At 46.5% G+C, this 11,560-nt stretch overlaps 1 protein-coding gene across 1 annotated transcript in view; it reads left to right on the top strand.

The window, feature by feature from the left end:
* Positions 1-11,560, top strand: part of LOC105565068 (liprin-beta-2) — a 67,473-nt gene that overhangs the window by 46,237 nt on the left and 9,676 nt on the right. Inside the window, exons 6-13 of the mRNA XM_012017926.1 lie at positions 1,773-1,979; positions 2,481-2,868; positions 4,958-5,047; positions 6,804-7,020; positions 9,009-9,276; positions 9,528-9,875; positions 10,041-10,164; positions 10,868-11,012. Of these exons, the coding sequence (XP_011873316.1) occupies positions 1,773-1,979; positions 2,481-2,868; positions 4,958-5,047; positions 6,804-7,020; positions 9,009-9,276; positions 9,528-9,875; positions 10,041-10,164; positions 10,868-11,012 (1,787 nt within the window). The remainder of the gene's footprint in view (positions 1-1,772; positions 1,980-2,480; positions 2,869-4,957; positions 5,048-6,803; positions 7,021-9,008; positions 9,277-9,527; positions 9,876-10,040; positions 10,165-10,867; positions 11,013-11,560) is intronic.

Here is an 11,560-nt window from a genome sequence, read left to right as displayed (position 1 = left end):
GATCCGCAACGTCTGTAATAACCGTATTGCCGCAAAGTTTAGCCCGTAAACCTTGCTGCAACACCTGTTATACGTACGACAGAGTTACTTACGCTCGAGATAGAGATAAGTGGATTAACTTTGCTGTAGCCGATATCGTCGACGGCTAATAGTCGACGGTAAGCGTCATGCCTGTTCGCGCGCTAAAATATAATTGCACCCTTCGTGTGCGAGAGATCGAGTTATCCCTTCGCTCAGTCGCAAAAATGTCTTGTCGGGATTAAGCTCGAGCGCTATTTATCAAACTTTAATTGTTTGAAATGCGTCATATTCGAAAATCTTACGCAGAAAAATGGAGTTTCAAAGTTGGCGCGACGCTATTAATTTTTTCCCCCGGCAACAATAGGAAATTAATGTAACTCTGTCGTTCGGAATGAATTTTATAACAAGTATTGATTTTATTATTAAAAATTGCTAATTATTTTACGTCGATTCCACATTCCGAATTATTTCATTTAATTGTACGATATGTTGCGTTCACCGAATGCTAATTATGCTTGTAACGCGACGTGAAATTATCGCTGGGGACTGTCAATCGTGAAAGTCCGTGTCACGCATTTTAACGATCCGGATCGCATCTCGAGTGTCTTCTCTCGTCCGTTTTCCAATCCGGGCGACGCGACGTTCTCGAGTTAACTCGCGCTGCGCTAAACTGTTTCGCGTGCATCAATTGACATTTTCGTGAATATCAACCGGATATTTGTCCTAAAATTCTGTTTGATTCCCAGCGGCTATTTGCTCGCGCCGCCATTATTAGTTCGTCGACTGTTTCGACGAAATCATCGCTCACCGATGCGGCTAAAGTTGTTTCGTCGAATATCGATTATTACTTCGTGCCTCCGCGGAATCCGGCGGGCTTCCAATTAATTATTAACTCATTCCGTATTCCGCAAACGGATTTTGCGATGTTGATTTTGCAGGGTTGACTGATGTTGCCATAATATTGAAGCGTTATTTCTCGACAACGGGAATTCATTCTTTCCGACTCACTTGTACCGCGAAAAAGAAGACACGCTCACGAGAAGTGCGTGCCAAAATCGCGTTTCGCCGTTGTAACCGCCATGGACGTGGTAACATTAGACCGAGCATGAGACGCCAGACCCCCAGTGAGAAATGATTCGTCGATCGACTTCGAAATGATGTCGAATCGACGTCAATTCAACGGTGTCGATGTCGATTCGACGTCGTTTCGACGTCGATCAACGAGTCATTTCTCACTGGGCCTGAGGCCCAGGTAGAAAAGGATAGAAAGTAGGTGCCGTCCACCTTTCTCTCTCTAACGAGGAAGAATAAAAAGAGAAAGGTCGCGGCACCTATTTTCTATCCTTTTCTACCCAACCTTTATTGCTTAAAAGAGAACATGCTCGGTCTAGTACATAGACATAGTATTGCTATGTCTATGGTAACCGCTATCCGTTGTTGTCTCCCGCACATTGCGCTTTTTCAAACGCAATAGTCGTAGTAAACTAATGAAATGATTAAATAATTTGTACGTCGCACTTTATCTCGACTCACGTTGCAACTTATTTACTTGGGCTAATTCATCGTAATTCTCCTCCACCTCTCGCGAAACATAAATCGAAGTCTGGAAAAGAAGAGGTAAAATAGTTTTGCCGCTTGGCCGCCGTGCTCCTCGCAATTTTCGATCGCGTGCACGCAACTACTGTAAATGGTGAAGGTTTTTGGGGGCGGAGTTACTGCCCGGACATGGTCCTTTTGACCGTTGATTACAGCGGATGCGGGAGAACGAGGCGACCCTGGGACGTCTTCAGCAGCAAGGAGTCGGCATGCCTTCGGAGGAACGCGAGCGGGAGAGGGAGAGGGAACGCTGGAGTCTTCTGAGGGCGGCGAGGGATGAGGCCGATCGAAGTCTGAGCCTCGCGGCTAATTTGGCCGACAAAGAGGCCGCCCTCTCGCACGCACACGCGACCATAAAGGAGGTGAGTCCCGCCTGTCGAACGCGCATTGTTCTGCATCTAAATTAACGAATTGCAAATCGATAGAGGGCTCCGTCTCGGGGGATTGCAAGAAACTCGGTAGAATCGATCTCGCACACACTTACGATCACACAACTTAAAGATTAAAGAAGAGTCTAAAGCCAACGGTACACGATATACTATTTTCCCTGCTGGATAGCTCACGAGAGCCGATCAGGATTCAACCTCGGGTCATCTGGCCTAAAACTCTGAATCCTTATTAGCTCCCGTAAGCAGTCCAGTAGGAAAAATAGTATCGCGTGCCTTCGGCTTTACGAAGAGAAACAAATTTCTCACGACCCTCGAGAGATGTGTAAAAATTGAGATAACGATTTGGTACTTGAATACCTGGACAAGATATGAATTCTGCGGCAGTTTTCCTTGCCCGGCGATATTTCCGGATTTCTCGTTGACGTAGATCATTGTAGCGAGCCGCGTTTCAAGATGACCTCTCGATTGTTGCAGCTGCAACGTCAACTGGGAGAACGCGGCGGTGGCGGCGGGATCTGCCTGAGCGATCAGGAGTCCCTGGTGTCATTTCCTCGGGGCAGCGTGAACGGTGCCGCGACTCCCGGAGCCGGCAGCAGCAGCGGCGGCGGCGGCGGCGGCGGTGGCGGCGGTGGTGGCTGCGGCATCATCCCCCACGTAAATTCCCAGCCGCCCTTGGGCGCCACCGAGCTCGGCATGTCCGTGGGTAACGTGGGTGGCGGCCCGGGTGCAGGAGGATCCTCCGGCGGCCAGGCCGGCGATCGCGGCAGCTGCAGCGCGGACAGCGGCGTCCGCGGGTCCAGCGATCGCGAGAGCGGCGGGGCGACCAGCGTCGGCGGGAATCTCTCGGACTCCACGACAGACGGTGAGAATCGTCACTCGATAGCAATTAGATCCAGACCTTTTGTTTCTCTTCTAGTTGTGTCGCGCGTTACATCCGCGGAAAACTACACTGACAAGTAAACCTACCCAAGTGGGGACACGCCGATTTTTACGAGCGTTGAATATGTTGTTTTTCGGCTCAAAATAAGGGACACGTATTTTTTTGTACGTGCCCATACGCACTTTTAGCTGGTGAAATACCCCTTTGAAGAAAATTTGATTTTCCCTTTCGGGGACGAATATTGACGAAAGTGTAAGAGCTAGAAAAATTCTTTTAAATGAAAGTAGAATAGTTTCAATAGCACTTTAAAACTATGAGCAAAAAGTTTTTAAGTTTTTCTTTTTCAAAATACCCCCAGCACTCAACACTTTTTATTACAATTTTTACCAACAATCTAAATAATTCGATTACTAATTGTGGGCCCCAAAATGGGTTGCTTAACTGTCTTTTCTTCCCAGAGTATATAATTGTTGTAGAAGTAAATATACTCGAACGACGAGCAGGGGGAAAGAAAGAGAAGAAAAAGGTTTTACAGGAAGGTACAGAAAACGAGAGAAAGTAAAAAGAAAATATATATTTCACAAAGAGGATTTTGTCTCGTACAAAATCCCTTGTCTTTTACAGCGATATCAAGTCGCCTTGGCTAATCTTATCACGAGTGTTTCTTCACACGTTTCCACGGAGCCTTTTAAGTGCCTCAAATTGCGCAACGTGTAGCCTGGATTTGATTGTTGAATTAAGACGAAAATTCTGCTAACGTATACCAGTCGATGTTAATTTTCATAATCTTAACCGATTCTGCTTTGATTCTCAAGTATGCGGGTTTTGTTTAGACTGAATTTATATACGCAATCTTCTCAATTCTAATTAATGAATGTAACACTTGTGTGCCATTATAAAACGTGATAAATAGCGGCGCAGCAACACTGATTCTATAGCGGAATTGGCCGTTAAAAGTATGACAACGAAAGAACATTTTTGAGGATCGTCGGTTTATCTAAAGTTACTATTAATCACAATCGGAGTGACATCCGTTTAGGAGATAATGACTCCGGCGTTTAGTTGCAACGAGCCTCAAGATTAATCGTCTAGTCAAAAGGGATTGCCAGTGCACATCCGGCTAAGTACCAGCTTGAAAAATAGTCCAACGGCATCCGTCGGTCGCGAATGTTAATCGAACGTAGGTGGCGGCAGTCTAATCGAGTACACGCTTCCTTCATGTATTATTCAGCCAATCGCCGTGCCGTTGCATCAAAACGGTTTGATCGATTGGGTTTCCGGCAAACATTCGCGGCCACCGGAGAGGGTTTTGGCGCGCCTGCATGATTTTCAGCGCGAAAGATGCGCTTTGGGTTGCGCGAGAGCACTCTCAAGTCTCAGGATTATCTCAACACTTGCCAAGTCGCATTATCAGGTTAAACATTTACCCAGGACATTACCGTCTCACGATCTGTCTCTTAACGTTGCCTTACGAGAGAAACTGCTTTGGAATAACGCGAGGATTTTTGCGGTGTCGTTGCACGCAACATATCACACGCTTATTATTATTCTTAATTGATATATGATTATTGTCAATTAAATCGGGCACGGTGCAGCTAATGAAGAACTAATTAAGAAAGCTCGCAACAATCTTTACGCGACCGACGATAAGCCCACTTCGAATTTGTCACGCAGCTAATAATGGGGCATTAAAAGATAATTAGCCAATTAAACATTATCCCGAGTGTAAAGTTATCAATTTAAACTTTTCCTATTAGCCAGATAGAAATTTTCGCTAATGGCCGCGTCCATTATCCCGTTGCAAAAAGTCAAGCGTCAAGTTACTTTGCGCTTTCCAACGTCGCGCGACGTCTTTCCTCGGCCCACTTTCGGCGGGCGAACGACGGGCATTATCTCCGTCGTCGTCGTAAGGGCGCCGCGACATAAAGAACACAAGCTCGGCGGCGACCTCGAGGGAAGCTCGTTCTTGACAGCCCCGGCGCACCGTGACGGCGCGAGGCCCACCGATACCTACCCCGCACTTCCTCCCTTTACTGTAAAATTGATGTCCTTTATATATATTTCCGCGCAGGCACGCCAACAATTACGGTCGAGGGCAGCGGTCTCGACATGGACAGCATCTCCGTGGTATCCTCCGTAGCACCACCCCACATATACCAATGTAAGTGTCCAAGAGCATAAATCACTGATCGTCGTCACATCCCTTGTCACTCGGCGCCTCTATCCCACCTCCCCGTTCCGTCGTAACCCGAGAACGCGCCTCCGCTGCTTCTCGGCGCGTCGCGTCTTTCTCTCTTCCTCCGACCCGGTTTCTTTCGTCAGCGAAGGGTGGCCGGATGACCGGTGGCCGATCGCGAATGCGACGAGCGTACGCAGGATTAACGATCGTAACAGCTTCACGACGTCGTTGCCAGTCGCATTGAGATATTCATAAAGTAGCACGTCGATGCTTCTCCCGTGCAGATCTCGAGAGCTTTCTAGATGACGGGAAATAGAACGGCACAGTCGCTATCGTATTCCGGTCACCCTGTAGTCATTTATCTCTTGGTATCGCGCGCGCGCGTGTGTGTCGTATGTGTGAATGTGTATCTTAATATGGTGAACGGTGGTCCCGAAAGAGATCGCTCACCGAATAAATCATCGTTTTTCTCTTTGCGCGAAAGCCTAACCGACGCGACGCCGAGGGTCCCCAAGGACGTCCTCGATACAAGTCCTGCCTGCTATATGGCCTGAATGCATGCGCATGCACATACCTGGCAGAGATGACAAGAACGAGCTATGCCCACGAAAAGGACTTTTTGCACGCGCCGCAGGATCGCTGCACGACGCGCTCTGTGTTCTTTATGTGACTTGCATCGATTACCATTCGCTGTGTCACGGGGCAGGATAAACGCTTGGCGAGAAAGCCACGTGAAACGCTATTTTCATGCGCGGCGTGGAAAAAAAATAGCGACGTTCCGAAGAAACAATCAAAGTGCGAATGAATAATTAACAGCTTGTCGACGAGCAGATTTCATTCTACTCGCACACATCCCGCTGTGTCGAATTACTAACAAATTGTCTCATTCACAGGGTTGGGAAAGTTACTTTATAAGAGTATCCAGTTACAGTTGCAGTTTTCTTGCTAAAAATCTAATTAGTGTTGGTCTACAACCTTGCTTTAAGTGAGCTGTAAGCCGTAAGAAATTAACCAGTCACAGGCCTTTATTCCCCTCACTCTCACCTGTGATTGGTTAATTTCTTGCGGCTTGAAGCTTACAGCTTACTTAAAGCAAGATTGTGGGCCAGGGGTTATAGCTACGAGCTACCAATTCTGAAAAGTGACGCGTTACAGTTGCAGTTACTCAAAAAGTAACGAATCGTCATTTTGCAGTTACTTTCTTGCAATGAGAATAAAAATGTCACATTCGCATTTGAATTGTAAAGCGTCGATAAAGGCGTTTATGCAAGGCTCAATGCGATCTGTGGAGGTTTAAAAAATATATAAAGTAACTGCTAAATTAGTTGCTGGTTATCGAAAAAATGTAACCGAGTTAAGCTGCAGTTGCAGATGAAGAGACAGTAACGAAGTTAAGTTAGAGTTACCCAAAAAAAAAGAAAAAAAACAGTAACTGTAACTTCGTTACAAGTAACGAGTTACTTCCCAACCCTGGCCATTCACGTTTTCCCTCTGTTTTGACGTTTTGACGCGACAAGAATATTTTCTACGCCCAAGTAACATTTGCGCGACACGCAATCGTTGTTCATCGACGGTTCTCCATTTAACGTCCTCTACGCCGCCGCTCATTACATCATATTTCTATCGAGCTATTTCTATCGGTCTTCCTGTTCTCGTCTCCCGGGGTGCTCGACAGTGCCCGAGCGCTCCGTTACGGAAATCGACGGTACACCGACACGCGTGTGTCTTCCATTTGCAGCCGCAACCACACCGAAAGACTGCAGCCCCACGCTGTCGCCGCTGAACGCGTTTTCAAGGTCCATGGACAATTCCTCGCTATCGCGATCGGTCGAGCAGCTATCCAGCCCGCTGGAATCCGAGCCGAGGAGGAACAAGCAGCCACCACCTGTCGTCGCACCTGCCGCGCATTCGCGATCGTCCGCCACTCGCGGCGGCACATGGGGATCCATTTCAAGGTGAGGAAGCACGTCCCGTTACGGAAACGTTCAACGTTTTATCGAGAACCCTCAAATTGCCCGCCACGCCAAATGGCTCGCACAAATGTTGTTCCGAGGAAACAATTATTTCTTATGTAATTATTTTTGCTCTCCCCCGCGCGTTGCCTCCCCCCTCTCTCTCTCTCTTCCTTTCGGTGATACCAATTACGCATTAATTGAGTGAAATATCGATTATATAGTTTGTTGCGCAAATATTTAGTGGCAATTATCCCCGGGCAACGAGCGATACATTTTACCGGTAAATATGAGTTAAATTGTTTTGTCGCGGCGAATAATTTATGCGCGATGCGTATAATACAAAGCGCGCGGTCACAAATAATAGCTGCGGCGCAATAAAAAGCACCGGCGAGTCGAGATGACGCGAACCACTCCGTTCGAGGCGCGGCGATTCACTCGCACGAACGGTGAACGGTTTTACAAAGTGCCACGGCTCGTTCACATTGATTTTACAATCTCGCGCGCCCGCACGTAAGTGCATCGGCGCACCGTCGACATTTTTGCAGACCCTGACGAGTCTTGGCCGTTGCTTCGGCGAAGTGTGCGATTACCGCGCGAGTCTTGCCTCCTAACAATGTGCAAACGGGCGCAATGAGTTCATAACACGACAGACGGAAAATTGCAACTTCGCGACAATGGTTGCCGAGCAGAGAGGCTGATTTTCCGCGCCGCGTGGAAGTGAACTCGTAAAGGAGAACTGTCATGTAAAATAATACAGTCCTCCTAAGTAAGACGATCCTTTTCCCGGATACAAGAGAGGCGTATCGATCTTTCCACCGTGTCCACTTGGATACCACGATGAGACTTACATCAGCAATGTGACTTTGCCCTAAATGATGGATGACGCCAAACGACTGTTTAACTCTAAAATACTGCATAGATCTCGTAATCCTCCATTATCCTGTCGAACTGGCAACGCGATACACGGACATCGTTAGCAACCGTAGAACTTCTCAATTCTAACTGTTTTATATTTATGGAATCAACTAGAATTTTCATGGGGTAAAACATTCATTATCTACGTATTCTAAATCAAAGTAGAAATCAAATTTCCCGCCTCGCACGATTGGTATTTTCAATAGAACACAATCGATATCTCGATACGTTATAGTGATTGAAAAATCGGGAATATTGCATAAAAATTGAAAGGGGGAGAAAACGAATTTGTTACGTACCTGTTATTTTTAATTGTACCCCCATACAGCACACAAATGTGGAATCAACATCTCAGAAACGTTCCATTACGACATTGCAATATTGCATCAACGTTACGAAATGTAGATGCAACGTTGAAAAGATATTGCAAAAACGTCTAGTGTCCGCTGAACTGTAGTGTCTTGTGAACGTTACAATTCAACGTTCAGAAAACATTGTTAAATTATATTGAGTTAACATTGGTCGCGGTTTAGCAAGATATTTTTTACAACTGTTGGAAGTGGTGAAATTGAATTATTCCACTGAAACAATAATCCAATCTTGGCTCAGAAAATTTCTGACTGTCGTCAAAAATATTATGTATATACATTTTTCAAGTATCTATTTGAGTGTCAAAAAACAATAATTTGTTCAAGATTGTTTTAACGTTGCAGCAATACAAAGAATTAATGTACAAACGTTAACCCAGGCTCAACGTAGAAAAGATATTTAGGGCCAGTTTCACAAACGTCGGTCAACTGTTAACCAGAGTTCAGTCAACTCCCTTTTTCTATCTCATTGTCTAAATAAGAGACAGAGAATGAATTAACCTTCGGTTGGCAGTTAACCGTCGTTTGTGAAACTCGCCCTTATACATTCAACATTGCAACGTTTCAGCAACGTTATTTTAACTTTCTGTGCTGTATGGGTCCATCAATCCACAAGACGCACAAATGACAAATGAAACCATGCTTTTCCCGCGGTTGGACATGATTACATCAATGCGAGCGGATCAATGTTCTCCCTTCTGGCAGAGTATTCGCCCGTTCGCGACATCGGAAGACGGCAAACAGTTCCAGCGGTGGCAGCGGCGGCAACGAGGGCTCGGACGGCTTTGATCCATATCGATCGTGGTCGCCGCTCACCGAGGAGGGTTACGCCGAGAAACTTCGTTTGCTCCGAGAGGCAGCCTCCGTGCCCATGGAGCGATGGCGCGCCCCGACCGTTTTAGCCTGGCTAGAGGTGGCTCTCGGGATGCCGCAGTATGGTCCACGATGTGCTGAGAATGTCAAATCGGGCAAGGTAAAGGATTTATCACCTGTTCTCGTTTTAGCGAAACTTGAAACCAGTTTAAGCCTGTTGACACAGGCATCCTTTAACCGTCCCAGTTTTTATCGTAAGCTATGATTGATCTTCGATCATATCGAAGATGTATCGTTGGTGCGAAGTCTTTCTTTCGTTTTTGCATCCTGGGACCAATTTCACGGAACCGTTTCCGATTGAAACACTTGTCTCGTTCGGTCAAGTTTTTATCATCGCGATACTATTTTCAGGTTCTACTGGAGCTGAGTGACGCCGAGCTGGAGGCCGGTTTAGGCGTAACTCATCCGCTTCATCGAAAGAAGCTGCGTCTGGCCATCGAGGAACACCGGCATCCAAGTCACGTACGATATCCCTGTATCGCTCAGCTCGGTCACACCTGGGTAAGCTCCGAATGGCTGCCGGATCTCGGCCTGGCACAGTACTCGGAGAGTTTCGCCACCAATATGGTAGACGCGCGTATGTTGGACCATCTGAGCAAGAAGGAGCTTGAGAAACTGCTCGGTGTCACGAGAAAGTTTCATCAGGCCAGCATCGTTCATGGTATTCACCTACTGCGGATGCTAAACTATGATCGCCAGGTGAGTGAGTTTGCCCTATCGACGCGGAAATGATATTACAAGATTCTGCTGACGACGAGTTCATCGGGAACATGCGAAGATGAATCAGTTCTTTATGCAGATTAATCAAACGATGTAATTGCAGTCGAATAATACCATCAAAGAGATATCATGCTTTTGTGATAGGCCCTCGCGGTCAGGAGACATCAATGTGAGCAGGTTGACACGGACCCTTTGGTTTGGACGAATCAAAGGTTCATTCGGTGGGCGAGGAATATCGATCTGACGGAATACGCCGAAAACTTGAAAGGTGAATTGCACTTCGACGAGATCAATTGTGCGTTTTTACAATCGAAAATTGTACGGCGCTCTAATTTTATTATAATCTACTGCCGTATATTGTATATGATCTTACGGTTATCTCGGAAACAGTGGGCAATGGGACATATATTCGTATCAACATTTTTACTTAAAATGACCGATACCATCACCTCCCAGAATATTGACCTTTCCTCCTGGAACACCCTGTATATATTATAATAATAGGTTTTGATCCTTGAATAACTTTTTAAATATTCAAGATAGAGAAAAATGTTAAGAATAAAAGTTTTGCGGTTTGAAAAGATGCGTAACATAGCAGTGTGACGTTGAACTGCTTTGTCGAGCTTACGTCAAGATCGCCTCGAATTTTTCAACCCGAAACCCCATTTTTCGTTACATATTCTTGTAGCCTACCTCGTGAGCTTTCCGAAACACTATAATAAAGTATATTTTCGTCAATTACTATCGAAGTTGTGAGGTCCGAAAGTTAAATTCCCATCGGTATTAACATCAACCAAGGTGTTCTTATGTCTTTCGGACAAATTGTATTGCAGTACTGGCAGCGTAGCGTATCTCGGAAAATAAGAATGCGCCGAATGTGCAGATTAAAAAGTGGACCTTTCACCTTCAAGCCCGATAACGCCTACGCAAACCGTCGATATCGTTTAACGGGGAAAAACTCCTTTCCACAGACTCGGGTGTGCACGGTGCTCTGGTCGTATTGGAGCCGTCGTTCACTGGCGACACCATGGCCACCGCCTTGGGCATACCGCCGGCGAAGCACATGATTAGACGACACCTCACCGCCGAATTAGAAGCGCTCGTTCTGCCAGCAAGGTATTCAGTCTACTGTCATCCAGAGGCGACACTGGACAACGCTCACTAATCGGCATGACGTCGTCGTTGTTCGCCATCGAGAGACGAGACGACGTCTCCGGAGCACTAATTGGCACCTACGAAACCGCGTTCGGACATTCCTCGCCACGACGGAATCCCCTCAGAGCGCCTCGGGAATTCGATCGTCAATTGCGAGACCCTCTCCAAGTCACTCCAACTCGCGTTAAACGCGCTCACTCTGCGCTTTGTACGTCGAAGAAGACGCACTCTAAACACTCACCTTTCGTCGAGTCACGCGATAGAACGAACGTTCCCTTTTAAGCCCATAGAATAGGAGATATCGTTGCTACGTGAGGTAACTCAATCGTTTGCGCAATTAATGAGACTCGTAGGGCCAGTGTTACGGCATCGCTTACTGTTTTTTTGCGCGAACAATTTATTCCTTAGAATGTTATCCACTGCCTTTTATCATATCACCGATCGGAAGGAAGACGAGAAGAAGGCGCTCGCCCCTTTGATTAAACGCGAAACGATCTCGATAGATGAGA

This window comes from Vollenhovia emeryi, unplaced genomic scaffold (assembly GCF_000949405.1).
Source record: "Vollenhovia emeryi isolate VEMERY1.0 unplaced genomic scaffold, V.emery_V1.0 DF939155.1, whole genome shotgun sequence".
Classification (NCBI taxonomy): Eukaryota; Metazoa; Arthropoda; class Insecta; order Hymenoptera; family Formicidae; genus Vollenhovia; species Vollenhovia emeryi.
Note: the sequence above shows the minus strand (reverse complement) of the source record. Positions and strands in the feature narration are given on the sequence as shown.